This window comes from Diceros bicornis, chromosome 23 (assembly GCF_020826845.1).
Source record: "Diceros bicornis minor isolate mBicDic1 chromosome 23, mDicBic1.mat.cur, whole genome shotgun sequence".
NCBI lineage: Eukaryota > Metazoa > Chordata > Mammalia > Perissodactyla > Rhinocerotidae > Diceros > Diceros bicornis.
Genome location: NC_080762.1, coordinates 51,384,689 through 51,403,298, shown reverse-complemented (window position 1 = coordinate 51,403,298; position 18,610 = coordinate 51,384,689). Strand labels below are relative to the sequence as shown.

General features: G+C 36.9%; 1 protein-coding gene across 1 annotated transcript in view; it reads right to left on the bottom strand.

Moving 5' to 3' along the window:
- Window positions 1–288: 288 nt before the first annotated feature.
- The window catches only part of ELOVL4 (ELOVL fatty acid elongase 4), a 30,994-nt gene continuing 12,672 nt past the window's right edge, over window positions 289–18,610 (bottom strand). Inside the window, exons 2-6 of the mRNA XM_058566732.1 lie at window positions 11,114–11,301; window positions 9,239–9,319; window positions 6,203–6,374; window positions 5,023–5,150; window positions 289–2,417 (exon numbers count right to left, since the gene is read on the bottom strand). Of these exons, the coding sequence (XP_058422715.1) occupies window positions 2,142–2,417; window positions 5,023–5,150; window positions 6,203–6,374; window positions 9,239–9,319; window positions 11,114–11,301 (845 nt within the window). The 3' untranslated portion in view covers window positions 289–2,141. The remainder of the gene's footprint in view (window positions 2,418–5,022; window positions 5,151–6,202; window positions 6,375–9,238; window positions 9,320–11,113; window positions 11,302–18,610) is intronic.

The window sequence follows — 18,610 nt, the reverse complement described above, 5'->3', positions numbered from 1 at the left end:
ATGATTTAAATATAAGAACACAAGAGCTCCCAACTTTATTTTTGGAACAAAAAAAAAGCACAGCATTAAAAGTGTTAAAGCCTACATTTGAAACAACAAACTTAAGAATAATTTAGAAGAAAATGGTATGTTTTACGTCTGGATCCAAAAGCTCTTCCGAAGCCAACTAATTTTTAAACTAAAATATGCTACCATAAAAAAATAAGCTTTTTACCAGAAAGTGTAAACGACCCACATTCTAATTTCATATCTTTTCTACATTAGAAATTGGGAGCAGGAATTCAGATTAACAATTGAATAAATAAACAAACACCTAGCAGATAATTTACATTATAATAAACTGATTAACAAAAAAAATCATTTTGCCCACAGCAGTAGTATATTTATTGTGCTGAAATCAGGTAGCAGAGAATGAATAGCTCTGGGGACCCAGTACAGAACTTTCACAAAGATTTACAAATCTCTAGTCATTACACACTGAGTAGCAAAACAAAGGTGTTGAATCCTCTTAGATCAAACTATTATATGTGTTGCAAATTTTCTATAATTCTTATGACTGCATGCCTTTGGGGAAAAAGTATGTAATTTTAATGCACAACAAATATTTTATAGTTTACAAAATACTCTGAAATAGTTTGTCTGCACAAACAGCACACATTCTGCTCATGTAGTTTGGACATGTTGAGATACCTAGAAATATTCATGCTTTTTTGGTCACATTTTCTCTTTCTATGATGCCTGTGCAACATACCCTAACAAATGAACCTGTGTAATATGACACTGTACATGTTTCTTTCCTAGCGAATCTCCGGTTGTTCATTTATAGTACATGAAATACTTCATTTGTAAATAGCAAATTGAATTTTATAGTTTTGTCTGCTTTCTCTTTTATTCATTTTGTGTCTTAATAATTAATACCTTGCAACAATCAAGCACTGAATTTAATGATCTTTAGCACCAAGGAGTCAAGAATATTGCACCAAAATGGGTTTACTCTTCATATCTAGCTAATAAATATGATCTTGCAACTTTTTCACAAGGAAAATATCACTCCAAAATTAAACACAATCAAAGATAAGGATCATTTCACAGAAAAGTTTGGTGTAAGCTATTTGTAAAAAAGCAAAAAAAAAAAAGACTAGTGGATTCTAAAGTTAATATTGAAATTTACACTAGAAGACTCCTTGATTTTTAATTAAAATTTATTTAATTTTAAATGTTCTTTCCAACAGAAGAGGTAGGTATATTTCCACATATGAAAAATCTGTTACAGCCACAAATCAAAACAAGGAAAGCCGAATAAAAATCAACATACTCTCTTCTAACAGCACAGAAATGTCACTACTTTATGTTACTTATAAAGACACGAATTGTTTCACGTTTCAATCAGACAATAATCTTAATTTTCATAATATATTTCTGATAGTAACAGGAGTATTGAAAGGCTGCCTTTTCATCACAAAAATTGTTCCCCACAGTGATTTGTGCCACAAGTCATGGTGACCTCTGGGTCACCAGACAGGATTTTACTGTAATTCCTTCTTATTTTTACCAACACCATCATCATCGAGCCTCTAAGAGTCTACAGAGTTCATCAGATTTTTAAAATTTAATTACATCTAAAGGGGTATATTCAGACTAGAGGTGGAGAGATTCGACCATTCCAGACAGCAAACGAATTCAAATGTGCAAATTTTACAGTATCTGCATTTCCAGCTTTGGACTAGAAAATGTAAGGTGACCGATTTTAATCAGTAGGTAATTAGTGATTTAGCCAAAAAATGCATAAAGACTGTGTTTCTTTGATCATCAGACTGAAGAATGCCTGTATATAAGATACATGAAAAGTCTCATGCGTTAGACAAACGGATGTGAAGGGCGGAGCGTCTCCAAAGTCACATAATGATTGCTTTGGTCTGGACAACAGCAAGGCTAATAAAAAAAACGTTTAAAATAAAAACTTCATAAATAAAACATCTGGGTATCATATTTAACACTTTACTCAGTCTAAAGGTTACTAATACATAGAGCACATTTGCCTTTTTCTCCCCATCCTCCAACCCTCATTTGCTTGTTTCCCTGAAATTATATATGAAACGGGAGCTTCCTCACTGTCAACAACAGTTAAGGCCCAGTTCAATTTACTCTCCTTTCGCTTTTCCGTTTTTCTGCTTTTTTCCATTTTCTATCACTAGCTGTTTTTCTGATTTGTTCACACCATTTGCTGAAATACCATTCACAGCCGTTTTTCCAGTTTTGGATTTCTTAGGCTCATTGTATGTCCGAACATAGAAGTTAAGAAAGAGGAATATGAAGCTGATTGCGTAGGCGATGAGAGCCCAGTGCATCCATTTGGGGAAGGGGCAATCAGTGTACAGAGACAGTGCTGTGTGCCCAATGGTCACATGGAACTGAATCTGAAAAACAAAACAACGCAGGGCACATTTACTGTGAACAGTAAATAACTCAATATCAGAATATTCTTTCTAGCTAAGACAGGCCCAAATTTTGCCACACTGTCCAAGGTTTAATAGTTTTCTGGCTCCCACGCCTGGTTCCTTCTCACTCAGGTCTCTGCTCGAATGCCATCTCCTCAACGAGGCCTTCCTGATGACGAGAACTAAAGTACCCTACGCTGGGCTGGCCCTCTCAATCCCATTAACCAAAGGGGTTCTGATTGTGTGGGCTTTTTTCTTTACAAGGATTATAACTATCTGAAATTGTCTTTTGCATTTGTCGACTTCTTGCCTGTCCATTTTCCCACTGCATGCACCTGCAGAGGGCAGGGCGCTGTGTGGCTCCCTGATAACCCTGAATCCTTGGCACAGTGTCTGGACTCCACGAATACTTGCTGGATAATGTTGAATAATGTTGTTATCTAAGGAGAGGGAGTATCAGGGGCCTAAGAGAGTAAAGTAACAGTATTGTCGGCTCTTCCATTTCTGTTTTCCTCCCACATTTTAGACAGATTTCTTTCCACAAAATTGTCAGCAAGCTGGTACATATACTTTTAAAAATGAACTTATCAAAATGGTTCATTATTTGTTTCTTACAGAATAGCAGACAGGTAAATATGCATTTGAATTAACACTATCCTCTAAAAACTAAGATTTTTGGTAAAATTTAATAGATATTTGAGAATAAGTGCAAAAAGAGAGAATCACTTTCAACTTTAAGAGTTTTTAAAAGAAGAAAAGCAAAAATTAAGATGCTTTTAATTAAGATGAGGCAAGTCAGTTTAAATTCTGATATATCAACAAATGAATGGTTCTTGATATAAGAATTATGAATTCCATGGTGTTAACAAAGGTTAAGTTTTTACAAGATTAACTTACATGATTAATGTTGTGAGAACTGGCTTGGAAATACACTCCCCTTCACAAAATTAACATCTTATTTGGAATGGACAATTGTGCTTTCTCTTTTAAGGACAGCATTATCAATACTGATTATTATATTAAATATTATTGAAATAATTTATTCCACATAAACCCAAAATTTATATCAGATTAAACAACTTATAAAATTTTCCATGGTAAATCCAGATTTTAAGAACTTTTGATTTCACAACAATTCTTAGAACCTGCATCATCGAAAAAGGGTGTGTATATGGGTGTAATTGAGTTGGCATCACTCAAGGAGAGCCACATGCAGGCTCCAATGAAATAGATATAAATAGTTCACATGACTTTTGTCATCCCTTCATTTTCTTAGGACCATTTACTAATTACTGAGAGAAATGAATTACACAAACTGTCTAAACAGCTTACACAAAAACTGGAGGAAGCTTCCTGTAGCATTTTGGTTACAAATGAATCCTTCACATCCAGCATTCCCCAAAAGTTGTGTTTCCTGTTTGGTTAGCCAGCTGTTTAGCAACTTAAAGTGGGGGTGGATAATATTTCCAAACATGATTCCACTGATAAAATCGTGCACACGCTATGATTAAAGCAAATTATAATAAATTCCAAGGCTTGAAGAAGAGCTATCAGGTTGGTTTTGGATTTCCAGTTTGATTCTGGGCTAGTGTCTACCTCTGAATGTCACACTGATGCACCAGGATGCTATAAGAAGTCCTACTGGGGTATGTGCTGAAAACTGTCTGGTCTAAAGACTAGATCTGAAAATACCTAGCTCTGCCCTCTAAGGACTGTGTGTTGGAGAATTAAGAGTTCTCTGTCCTCGTTCCTTCCTCTACCCCAATCTTCCTTGGCTCTGTGCCTTCGCTTCAACTTCTACACTCTAAATGTATGGGATCTGTTAACAAGGACTGAAAGATGGAACAGAAAACTGAAAATTTAAGCAAAGACAGGATGAAGAGAGGTACTAATAACAATTGAAGTACAAACAAAACAAAAAAATCACATGACAAAAAGTTATATTATTTTTCTAGTCACATATGAGTCTATGTACTTACTAAACTATGTGGTATGTTTAGATCTTGACTCATCCATTTCACAGATATTTTTAAAGAGTATTTCTCTTAGAGAAACAAGAGCTGTGTCTAGTCTTTTGCAAAGTGAAATAAGTCAGAGGGAGAAGGTCAAATACCGTATGATTTCCTTCATTAAGTAGTAGATAATAACAACAATAAACAAACACATAGGGACAGAGATTGGATTGGTGGTTACCAGAGGGGAAGGGGAGAGGGAGGAGGGTGAAAGGGATAATTCGGTACATGTGTGTGGTGATGGGTTGTAATTAGTATTTTGGTGGTGAACATGATGCAATCTATGCAGAAATAGAAGTACAATGATGTACACCTGAAATTTTTACAATGTTATAAACCAATGTTACTGCAATAAACAAAAAATTAAAAAAAAAAAAAAAGCAAGTGGCTGAGACCACTAGGTCTCTGCACAGGTAGCTCAGAGCCAAGCAGCCTCAACTCTCACAGCTGGAGCACAAAGAAAGTCGACTTTGTAAAAGAAAATTCTTGAAAATGACTCAGCACTTTACAAATAATAAACTCAAACATTTTCAGTGTTGCACCAGAAGAAATCTTAGAAGCATTTAACTCACCAGCTGCAACATAGTCAGGTATCGTTTCCACCAAAGATACTTCTGAATCCATGGGCCAAACGCAGTTAACCCATAGTAGGAGTACATAACCACATGGATGAAGGAATTCAACTGGGCTCCGAAAAATGCTTGACAAAACAAGAGGTAATTACAAGATACAGAAACCCTTATTAGGCAATAAATCATTTGGACATAAATAAATGAATCCACATTATTTTCTAACATTTAATCCTGAGTACAGATTAGGAATAAAAATTGTAAAGGAGTACCAATGGCAAAGCCTTCTCCCTTCAGATCATGCTAGGTATTTTTAAAGTTGAGACTCAAGCTTTTAGCATATAAATAAAAATGGGTGTTCTGCAAATGCAAAGGACTTTCAAAGGGGCGACTTTTTAAATGGGGTACTCCAGTGGGTTAAGTAGGCCCTAATATAGAACTAGTGCCTGTATTACTTTTCACTCTATTATTCTTGGGGGGAAAGTCATGGTACATATAATTATTTAAATAGATTTGTAAATGTCCCATTATTGCCTTTAGACATGCCAATATACATACCAACAAGAAAACAGTACTTATTGCTTAGGTTTCTAAATAGTTTTAAATGGAAAGTAGCAAAGTGAACTGTACCATAATGACTTGTACCCTGGGTCCCCGTCAGAGGAGCCATCTGTTTCCAGCTCAATAATGTGAATCATCTTCAATCTACAGGCATCTGAAAAGCTGGAGGCAGATCTTGGCCAAACTATGACTTCAGATCCTCTTTAACATTAACAAGGTTATATACAATTTCCTTTGAGTAAGAACTGACAGGTTCACGCAAGGCCTATTTCAGAGCAGGGGTGGGCTCTGGGCTTGGCCTAGAGATGGAACCTTCAGGCTAACGGGTTATATCTTGGCATCCGTTGGATCAGAACCACTGGAACTGCTCCCCATCAAAATATTATTTGCTACATTTAGGCTTAGTTTATGCTCATCTCTGGGGCAAATCTTTAGGTGTTAAAGTAGTCACAGGTGAAAAGCTAAAGCTTAACTTTCTTCAAATTTCTTTAAAATGAAATTAACACAGAAATAATTAGCAAGTTAAATTACAGACCAAGGCAAATTCCCAGGTTCTCATTACTTTCCACCCAACACATTTTTGTAATTCAACATGTGCAGATATTTTCCTGGAAATGCTCACCTTGTCCCCCTGCGACCCACTTAATTCCAATCCACCACAACGTAAACATTGTACAGTGATGATAGACATGAAGGAAGGAGACTTGGTTGTTTTTCTTCCTCAAGATAAAAAACACCGTGTCCAAATACTCGACTCCTTTAGACACAAAGTACCACCACAGAGCAGCAGCTATCTGCAAAAAGAAAGGAAACGCGTGTTATACACACCTATCATATGGTTTTATAATCACTGTAAATAAGTCCTAAATCATCTTCACTGCACAAAATGTGCGAGGCATGGACTCATGTTTTGCCTAGGTAGGTGAGAAACCTGAGCAACTATCCACAGGGGAAAAATGGGAAAGAAAGAGCCAAAGCTACATGTCCACAGTGCCAACAATTTGGAGAAAATTTTCCGTCTGTTACGTAGCTGGATGTCATGCAGTACAGACTGCGGAACACAGAGCTGCCAACACACTCATACTGCGAAGGTTTTCAGTCTGGTAGAGAAAATAAGACAGTCACTTCGTAAAGGTATGTCAGTTGTTCACGCTTAGCCTGTACTGTACCTCAGACATTCTTGCAAGTATGTTTGTGTAGCAACTGGTCTCTGTTAGTGTCTGACTCTCTCTCACTTTAACGTGCAGCAAAGTAAGTACCCAATCACAGTAGTCTGTATTAGGCAGTAAAATCTTTAAAATGATCAACTGAAACAAATAAACAAAAACAACAAATATTTCCTAGGTCATAAATATAATCCTGCTTACATGAATAAGTCTTGTCTTTTCCTGGCTCTAATTAAGACACCAGATGGTGCAGAAAGATTACGTTACATGCTGAGATTAAGGATCCAAGGACCCAGTGAGAGGTGACCTCTGTATATATGTTTTAAAATATTTCACAAGAATCCTACTATAATAACAACCTAAACTCCACTTTTTAACATCGTATTTTGTATAATAAATGCCCTATGTACAAATAACAAAGAAGGCAGGACATAAGTGAGATCTGATTATAAACCTTCGTGCGTCAGGGGTTTGACAGACTTATTCTTAGACCGGCTTCGGAGTTTCAGAGTTGAAAGATCCCTTCCTCATTTTATTCCTGTGTCTATTAGTTGTCATGGGTTTTTGTATGTTTTGGTTTTGTTTTTTGCTTTTAAAAAACAAAATTACAATTTTAAAGTGTGAGCAAGGAAGAAAGAGAAAGGTCCAATAAATAAATAAAGTCTCGTATTTACAGGTTGAGAATTATTTACTGAATTTGCTTGAGCAATAATATTGTTGAAAATGATAAAACTGGTTGAAAACAGGCTTGAAATAGCTACTCACAGCAACACTAGGTTTAAGGTTCACTATTATGTTAGTACTTTAAAACAAAGTAATTACAACCATTTTGGCAAAATAAACTTTATCTAGAAGGTAACAGATAATGTCTTATTTTTTCTCCCATCTGGGCCTCTAAATTAGCCACAATTCACAAATAGCTATAAATAATCCTCTTTAGTTTGTAAACTGCATTATCTTTGAATAGTCTACATCAAAGTGAAAAGTGATACTTCTTGGCCACATAACAATGAATACAAAAATGAGTCTCTGACTGAAATATTCATTCTACTACATTTACTATGAGAGAGGAGAAGAGAGTGGGAGGAACGTTGCAAACGCAATCTGTGGTGAATCTCTGGTTCTTTCTCTCCCTAGATTACAGTTCTCACAATAGCTCATTATTTAAAGAACTGACCCTTTATGCATGCCAGGAGGGTAGGTTCACAATTACCAGAGTGGTATTTTTAAACTTTTATCCTCGAAATGTTAGTATGTTGTTTCATCCAGGGGTTTTTCTAAGCGCACTCCTAAAAGAAAGCAAGATAAACTCTTTGCCTTTTCTCCTCCCCCAAACCAGGCAAGACCGCAGGAGGCAGCTCTCCACCGAGGAGCTTCTCTGCAGTGTGGTCATCAGAAGAATTTTCTCCTAGCCAACGAATCTAAATAAAGCAGCTCCCCTCACTCTCTCTCAGCCTCGGCCAGGGTTTTATTTTGTTGTTAACCGTTTGGTGCTGTGATTACTGTCTGCCTCTCCCCTCTTCTCTAGCATAATAGCTCTATAGAGGCAGGAGCTCATCTGTCTTTTCACCTGTATCCCCAGGGCACCCCCCCCCACACTATCTGCACACAGTAGCTGTTCAACACACATTTGCTGAATGAATAAAACCAACATGACACCCAACGGGGTGATTTTTCATCCGTGCCTAAGTCTTCCAACAGGCAGATGAACACATGGACACACAATGGTAAGGACAAAGCCATCTGCTCTTGGGTCTTGATAAATACTGACATTTATATTTTCCAATTCCAATTTCAAAAATCCATTTTTTTCAATGGAAGCTACTATATATATTATTACCACATATATTTCATGTAACACAAAACACATAACATATGTTTTATATATATGTCTTATGAATATATAATTTTTAATATGAACCACAGTACACAAGAAGAGTTCAATAAATCATAAAATAATTTATTGTTTCTTCCGCTTGAGTAAAATGGTAATTTTATTGATGTAGGTGGCTGGAAAGTAAAATATGATAACATTATATTACTAGTGGTTTATTTTTCTGCAATTACAATAAAAACTGAGTTTATATACCAATTGTGCTATGCTTTATTTGCTAAACATCACATCATTTATAAAATGTCTGTTTTTCCTCAGACTTTCTTAAGAATTAGACTTTCTTTACAAGTTTCTAGTCTTGATCAAAAATAACAAAAATCTAAAATACCATCTTTACACTAAACATGAAACTTTTTTTTTTAAGTAATGCATTCCAGTAATCCAACACATATTCACTCTCACGCCACCAAACAAAAGAAGATAATAGAGGTATGCAAATACATTTTCAATCATGCACTTGAAAAGAAAAGCATAGCTTTATTGACTCAAAACAATCCAATACACATTTACCACTACATTAAAGTACGTTTTTCACAGACTGGGGACTATAAAATTAAAACCCACTTCTACTCATTAACAGCATTTTTAATGTACTTACCCTGACTTCGTTAACATTATCAGAATAATCCACACTCTGGCAAATATAGCTATATCCTGCATTATATGATCCCATGAATAACTGGGGAAAAAGGGAATAATATTTGGAGTAAAGTTTTTGTAGATACAGCATTAAAAACACTAAATACAATATGCAACGTTTAAATTGTTTTTAAAAGCAATATTGTCTAAAAAAATGTCAAATGCATTAAACATTAACACATTAAACATAAACACATGAAATGTGTTAGAATTTCTAAAATTTACTGTGTCAATTTATTCTAAAATTGAAGTCTAAATTAAAAATCACATGTAACTTTTGGACTGAGACATCAACTGTATCTACTTCATAACATTAAGAGAAATTTTGATTAACCATGACTTAGATCTAAGAGCTGCACTGATTTCTATTCTTGATCTATAGTGGTTTGCATCTAACAAATTAGGTAAAAGTATCCAAATAAATTAAAGTTTTTTACAAATTTGAAATTCTGTAGGCTAAGCTGTCAATTAAAGAAAGACTTTTTTTTTTTACTTCTTTTTTCTTTTTGCGAGGAAGATCAGCCCTGAGCTAACATCCATGCCAATCCTCCTCTTTTTGCTGAAGAAGACCGGCCCTGAGCTAACATCTATTGCCAATCCTCCTCTTTTCCCCTTTTTCTCCCCAGAGCCCCAGTAGATAGTTGTATGTCATAGGTGCACATCCTTCTAGTTGCTGTATGTGGGACGCTGCCTTAGCATGGCCCGACAAGCGGTGCGTCAGTGCGCACCAGGGATCCGAACCCGGGCTACCAGTAGCGGAGTGCGGGCACTTAACCGCTAAGTCACGGGGCTGGCCCCAGATTTTTTTTTAAAGGAGAGTACTATTTATTTTCCTAGCATCACCAATCCAGTTCTATGGGTTCATATAGAATTTTAATGAGGAGTCTCTTGGGAAACAAAGTTCTTATACTCTTACAACTTAAAAAATGGCTGTGTCAATCTAGCTTTTAGGATTTCCTTTCAAAATATCATGGAGAATTTGCTGGTGCCCAGAAAAGTACACGATGATTAGCAGCAACAGTTGTGTTAACAGTTAACTCATTTTATTTTTTTTATTTTTATTTTTTTTATAAATTCTAATCATTAGTTACTATTTCTTTTATTTATTTACTTATTTTTCCCCCAAAGACCCAGTAGATAGTTGTATGTCGTAGTTGCACATCCTTCTAGTTGCTGTATGTGGGACACGGCCTCACATGGCCAGAGAAGCGGTGCGTCGGTGCACACCCGGGATCCGAACCCCGGCCTGCCAGCAGCGGAGCATGCGCACTTAACCTCTAAGCCACGGGGCCGGCCCAACAGTTAACTCATTTTAGCTCCAACTCAAAATACACTGACATTCTGTAATAGGATTTAACTTGAAATTGTTATTTTACATCTGCATATTTTGATCACTTACCAAACCTGAAACTGCTGAATGAGAATCATAAATAAATAGCTGCGGCTACTTACTGAGTGCTTAAAGTGCCAAACACTATGCAAAAATTATATCACTTATCTCTGACAGAAGGTAGGTATTATCCCCACTTTACAGATGGGGAAAATGAGTTTCAGAAAAGTTAAATAACTTCCAGTGTCAGAACAGCTAGTAAGGGTTATTTTAGGATCCAGACTGTCTGCTTCAAAATTCCATTTTAAGTAACTGTCCCATACTTTATGTATGTTTCATATTTTTGTCATCCAAAAATGAAAAATGTGAATAATATAAAATTTACTTTCAGAGTAGATAACAGTTATCTTGGGGTACAATATTATAATGATGGTTTTAAACATTTTCATTTTGTAATTTCAATAACCCTGGGGAATTATTATAGACTGATTTTAATACACCTACCTCTCTGAAGATATAAAGGTTAAGCAAAACCATCCCAAAATTATAGACAATGAGCACGAAGCGCATCTGAAAAGGTTCTCGGTGCTTCATCCATTTTGGACCCAGCCACACGAATAGGAGATAAAATGTGCTGATACAAAGTGTAGCCCATGGGGACTGCATCAGAGGCCAATTCTCCACACGTTTGTCTACAGAGAGAACAAAATAGTATAAAATTCATTACACAATAAATGTTTCATAAAATGAACTTATTAGGAATTATAATGTTTCAACTTCATTTTCCTAATTTGACCAAATACAGATCACTGCCCTTTGAGCCCCAACAAAATACATGGTATAAAAACCAAAGAAACAGGACCGATCCCTGTGAGCTTTTGAAAATGAAATTTCATTACATATGGCACACATTATGTTTTATAAAGAACCATAAGAAATAAGCTCACTAAAAATATAGAATAAGCTTGGGATGAAAAGTTAATGAAAGACTTCACAGACAGAAAACAAAAACTTGTCTTCCATATTAAATGTGTGAAATTTATCAGGGCAGTTTAGAATCGCTCCCTCCTGTGCCTAAAGCAGGAAAGAATCAGTCAACTGAAGAGGTGTGAGCCAATGGAAGCCATTTCCTGGGATATTCTGGATACTGAAGACAGGAGTCCAGTTATATTAGGAGATTAAGTTAGAGATCATTATAGTTCTGTAATCTATTTAAATGACAATCCTTATATTTAAGACATTTTTCTAACTTTTTCCTTGAGAACATGAGTCTATTTTTTTAACCCATAAGATAACCAATTTATATGCTTTTCTCTAAAGCTATAAATCATTTACCTTACATATGTATAAATATAATGTATATAATGCAACGTGTTATTTCATTAAAATGAATCAATTGTCCTTAATATTCAAATATGCAGCCCTGAATCAATTTTATAATAGAGTTTTGCCACAAGTAAAACATTTCTAAGAGAAGCATGAAAATGAATTCTGGGGTTAACAAAAAGTAATATTCTAATACATTATAAAAAGATATTGAAATTAATTTTTATATTTCTAAAAGCTAAACAGTGTTTTAAAGGTTGTGAATCTAATGTCTAATTTATTTTTGGTAATACAAAACATTTCTATGTTCTATTCTGAGGAATATTATATATTTTTTAAATAATAAAGAAAAATAAATTTCTAACCTTTCAGCCAGTTCCTAAACCTAGCCTAAAGGAATTTAACTTAATTGCTTATTACAATGTTCCCCTATTTAAAGTGACAATTTTACTAAAACAATATATGCAAGAAATCTCTGGACTAGGCGATTATGTTTCAAAATACTTTACATAAAAATAAATCAATCTGTTTCTATATATTGTCAATAGAAAATAAGACACAAGATGTGAAACACAAGTAGAACAATATTTAATCACACAGTCTCCAAAGTCAAGAAGTGACATATAACTACGGTTTCTAAGAAATAAGAGTTGTTAGAAAGGTGGGATAGTGACTTGAAAGAAAAACACATGAGAACAAGCAAAACAGAAAAACTCATTGTATTTCATAGTTTACAGAGGAGGCCTACTACCTATCTATCCATGGAAATTATGGTTCTATCACTCAAATCAAAACATACTCCAGAGCTAAAAATAAACTAAAATACTTAGAAGACAGGAGAGAAGGTAAACCTCTGACAAGGAGCGAGTGGCTGACTGCTGTGCAAGACACTGTGCCACTGCGGTCTTCTCAGTGACTATTCACTTTTCTTTAAAGCTGTCATATTATCCTTCTATGACCATATCTTTCTACACCAAAGGCTCACTTAAAACATGGGCTGTTTATCTACTTAGATCTTTATTTTTCTGTATTATAGAAAAAAGATTTAATACAAACCCCCTAAACCCTAAAGCCCTGTTCTACTCCAGGTCACCAGAGAGCAGATACTATTTCTTCCATGAGATTGATGCAAATAGCAAAAGGACTCTGTTACGGGATAACCTATGTAACAAAGAAAGCAAGATGAATTGATCTGTAAGGAGACTCTCATTTCTAACATCATGGACTATTTCTCACTCTTAGCGCACACAGAATTCCTACTGACTTCAAAGGAAGTTCTGAGCAACAAGTAAAAAAATATTAGAGAGGGGCCGGCCCGGTGGTGCCAGGGGTTAAGTGCGCGTGCTCTGCTGTGGCGGCCAGGGGTTCGCCGGTTCAGATCCCGGGCGCGCATCGAGGCACCGCTGGTCAGGCCATGCTGTGGCGGCGTCCCATACAAAGTGGAGGAAGATGGGCATGGATATTAGCCCAGGGCCAGTCTTCCTCAGCAAAAAGAGGAGGACTGGCATCAGATGTTAGCTCAGGGCTGGTCTTCCTCATAAAAAAAAAAAAAAATTAGAGAAATAGGTCCAAAAATTTCCCAGAAATCAAGAATAAATAAAAGTGCTCATTCTTGTTGATGTATAGGGTGGGTAACCTGTACCATTCTCTCATTCAACAGAGAAATTTAAAGAGAGAACTACCAAAGGCAGACAGAGAAAGAGACACGAGTAAGAAGCTGCAGATCTGACAACATGCAACACTAACAGAGGCCGATAGAAGAGGAAAGAAGTAACTGAGGCAGCAGAGAAAGCACGAAAGACTCTATCAGCAAACAGCTCTGCTACTGGGTGTAGGGCCTTCAGGGCACACACTCTCCATCCCCTTCATCTACAAAACCTGGTGAAGAGAAGGCGAACTGGATTAGTGCTTCTCCACCTTTGACGAGAAAAACAATCACCTAGGGGGCATTGTTAAAATGCACGTTCTGACTCAGTAGGTCTAGGGTGCAGCCCATTTTTAGGAAGATTCTGCACTTCCTAGAAAGCTCCAACTGATGCTATGCCAATATTCCATGGACCACCCTTTGAGTAGCAAGAAACTAGGTGATCTCTTGGTTTTTTTTTTTTTTTCACTTCTGAAAACTGTTACCTTTTAAAATAACAATTAGGAGGAAGAATGGAATTGAAGGCGAGCAAAACTGGATCAAGAAAATAGGCAACTTTAACTAGTCAGGGGACCCACTGTGTACTGCCCGAGCATCTGCACATGATTCTATTCCATTACAGCAGCCATCACACTGTCCCATGACCTTCCTCTAAAATGTAATCTCTCTGAAGGCAGGGCTGGGTCTTTCATTCTTGTATTGCAAGGCCTATCAAGGTGCCTAAACATTTATTTGATGAATAAATGAGGGGTGGGTAATTTTTTTCATATTAGTCCTTTATTCTCTATCCCTGCAGTGAAATCCAACAGTACATTCATTAGTACTAAAGCTTCTTCAGTGTCCAGCAACCCTTTCCTTCAGCTCTTCCCAGATCCTCCTCTTTGATGGCATACAATTTTAACCTGAAGTCAACAGCACTTCAACCGGGTACTTGGTGAGTACGTGTGTGCTCTATGAGGCTCAACGTCTTTACTTCTTTGCTTTTTCCAGGGAAAAAAGGCAATGCCCTCTCTTCTTTGCCCAACAATGCAAGTCATGCATTCATTCAGCAACCACTTAACAAAGCCCAGTTTTCAGCCTATAAAAGGCCACATTTCACACCATACCCTTCTCAAATTAGCCCTTCCAGTTCACAAGGGTCAGACAGTCTCACAGACTCCACCTCCAATGATTATGACGGAAGGTGTAGTAACTGCCAGCACCTGAACCACAGAGCAACCACTCCCATCCTATAATAATATTCACAGGAAATTTCTGCATGACTTTGCTGTTATGTATGTGTTTCTGAATTTATTGGCATTAATATTTCCTTTATTACTTCTGACAAGGTTCAAATATCCTACACTTCTTTTATCTATTCCTTTTTCTAGTAAAAATAAGGACTGAGTGTGTCACAATAGTGTCATATAATGATATGAAAATTCACCATTACTAACAGGTCCCCCCAAGTCTTGAACCAAAAAAATGATGGTGGATTATAACAGTAAAGGAAAATCATGAGTACTGAAGCTTTATGTATTTTATAATCTTTAAATACATGAAAATAATGAACTCTCCAAGTTTTCATTAACTCAAATGTTTAAATAACGTATTTTAAAGCTAAATTAAATCCTCTATTCATTCGAGTTACACTGAATCCAAATTTAGATTATGCATATTAGAGTAAAAGAAGACATATTTCTAGACGTTGTCAATATCCTAATCCTACATAGTTATGGGTGGGATTCCATACCATGAATTTATTACAGAAAAAAATTCCATTAAAACCCTATCCTTCCTGCCCCCATGAAAGTCAAATTCTGTCATCAAGGAATACCAAGATTCAAATGGGTTTTATGTAACATTCTTGGAACTTCTCTATTTGAAAAGCTTTTTTGGGGGGCGGGGGGAATCAGTATGGCACAAATATAAATTGACTCTAGTCAATTTGTTTGACAAATCGTCTTATTTGTGTATTTTATATTATTAATATGTTTAGTAACATAATGTTTACATCTTCATGTCTTAGTGATTTTGCTCTTATTTTGAGCCTATTTATTAACAATTTTTAAGGCTTTCATGTTGTCATGTAAACCTTTATTTGAACTAGAATTGTAGAATTGCAGATTTAGAAATAATCCCTTTATCTCAAAATGAGATTCAGAGAGGTCAAGAGACTTGCCAAAGAAAGTGGAGCACGAGCCTCATGCATCCTGGTGGCTATTCCAGCACCACTCAGTCACCAGGCACCTTCGTATTAAAGAAGATAATTTCTCATCGATTTCTTCCTAAATTGTTGGTACAAACGATATTTTAAGATAGAATTGTGACTATCAATCATGTTCCTTTAAGGGAAAGAAAATAAGAGAGACCTACAAAAATTTCCTTAGCAGAAAGGAGGACAGCAGAAACTCACACAAACCAAGTCTCACTCTCAGGTGCTGCATCTGGCAGACCTGGTCTAGGGCCGTGCATGCTTTGGAAGCCATGACACAGAGTGGTGGGCAAGCACTGGGGATGTGGAGCCTGGAAGAGAGAAAGAGGCCTCAGCAAATACTAAAACGACCCAAAACGAGACCAGATTTATTCTATATTTCCAGGGGGCAGAATGAGAAGAAGTTTTAGGGACTAAATTTTAGGGACTAAATTTCACCTCAATTCAGAAAATTTCTAACCACTGGGTCTTTCTTTCTGTAAGTAGAAAGAGCTGTCTCCTTTGGTAATGAGTTCCCTGTCCTGGTTTTAAATTAAATTAAAGCAAATCTAAAGCTAAATATTATAGCAAATCAAGTTCAGGAGCAAGAGATTTTATTTTAATAATATGAATTAGTAAGATGCATTACCTTAACCCTTCCAGACCCTTAAGGATTAACTTTTTCTCGGGAAATAGTGTCCACTTAAAACATTTTGACTATTTCATAAAGCTCATGTCACGTAGGACTGATTTATTTACAAACATTAGTTTGGTCAGCAATCATACACTTTTATCTGTATTAAAAGGCCAAGTAATCGTTACACAACTATATGTATTTATCAAAATTCACAAACTTTTCACTAAAGAGTGTAATTATTCTTTTATATGTGTAAATTATTCTTGTATAAAAAATGGGAGGGAAAATGGTCCATCTGAAGTGCGGCATCCCTTGAACATCCTCCACCAACAGGTTTTTATTCTTAACTTGATTTGTATCTTAAAATGACGCAGCATGGCAGGATAGACAGAACAGACTTTGAAGTCAGACCCTCTGCTCCTTCTGAGCTAAGAGACTTGGGGTAGGTTACTTGGTCCCTGACCTCTCAAAACTCATTATCTATTAGTGGAGGGGACAGACATGAAAAATCAATTGCTTTGCAGCATGATGAGTGCAGTGTCAGGGACCAGTCTTAAGAACAGTGGTAGGACAGGAGAGAGGGGACAAGGTAGCCTTCAAGAGCAGACATCTGGACTGTTTCCTAGGAATCTGCCAAGAGACAAGGAGGGAAGGAGGCCTCCTGGCATAGAAAACCATATGTATAAATAGCCCAGAAGCAAGAAATAAAACACTTATATTGGCAACTATGCAGGCCTGAGGTAAAGGATATATCCAAGCAAAGATGGCAAGAAATGACTGTGGAGATTTATAGGTCAGATCAGACCAGGAACAGTCTTACGAACTATGCTGAAGAGGCTGGAATTTATCCTGTAGATAATGGGGAGATACTGGATTGGTTAAAATTAGGGGATCGAATTTGGCTTTTCAAAGGTCATGTGGAGGCAGTAGGAGATGGCCAGAAGAGGAAGGGGTATGTCAAGAGGCAGGGAAACTGGCTGGATCAGTGGTTCTCAAACTTCTGTTTGTTGCTAGGCTGCACACATAAGAGTCACAGGCTTGTTAAAAATAAAGATTCCTAGGCCCCACCCAGATCTACTCAAGTAGAATCTCTGCTATGATCTCAAAGGTCTCCTGGTGATTCTGATGGGCGGCCAGACTTGGAGACCATATAAAGCAAGAGATAATGGAAACCTGGACCCAGGGGGAGCTGCACATGTGGAGGTTATAAGAGTAAAATCTACCCTTGATATGGTTGTGAGAGGTGAGTGAAAGAAAAGTTTAGGATTACTCCCAGACTTCTGGCTTGGCTGGCAGCACAGATGGTAAAGTCATGACCCAGGACAGAGCATAAAGGAAGAGGAGCAGATCTGGAAGGAGATGATCAGGTGCATTTTCAAACGTCTTATGTCTGAAGTACTTGTGGGACACCAGGTGGAGGTATCCAGTGGGCTCTGAAGCTGCGGAGGAACTGCCATGGCTGTAGACACACAGAGGAGTCACTGGCAATGAAAACTGCCTCAGAGGTTGACATCACAAGGGAAAGAGCACATAAAATGAGAGAATAACATGAATGAGACTGAACCCTGGGGAACACTTAAAGACAGAGTGGGAGAAATGGCATCAAAGCAGCCAGAGAGGAAGGAAAAGAGAAAATGACACCATGGAGACCAAGAGAGTAAGATGTTTCAAAACGATGGAGCAGGCCACAGACTCTACAGATGGAGAATCAACTGTTCTTTTCTATTCTTTCTAATGAGGAAATAATAACTACCTCATAGGGCTGATGTGTGATGATTAAATGTGAAAGTCTCTAGCACACATGGACACCACAAAGTCATGCCTTCTGCAGCACCCGTTCCCTCTCCACTCCAAATCTCACAAGTGTGTCTCATGTCAGGAATAATCTGAGCCCTTCTCAGTAAAAGTCAAGCCCTTCGATGTCACCTAGGCCTTTTCTTCCTGATCTAGAGGAGTTCTCTAGGTTCTAAACAGGGACCCTCAAGTCAGACAACCAGCAATAGAATCTCAGCTCCCTCATTTACCAGCTGAATAAACCTGAGCAAGTTACTTAGTCTCTCTGGCCTTACAGATGATATTAGGGTTGTTGGGAGGAATAAGATACTATACATACAGTGTCTAACACAGAATAAGAGCTCAATCAATGTTGCATTGTCATTATTATTGACAATAATCAAACCACTAATATCCTCCTCTCTTCCAAGAGAAGAGTTAAACCAA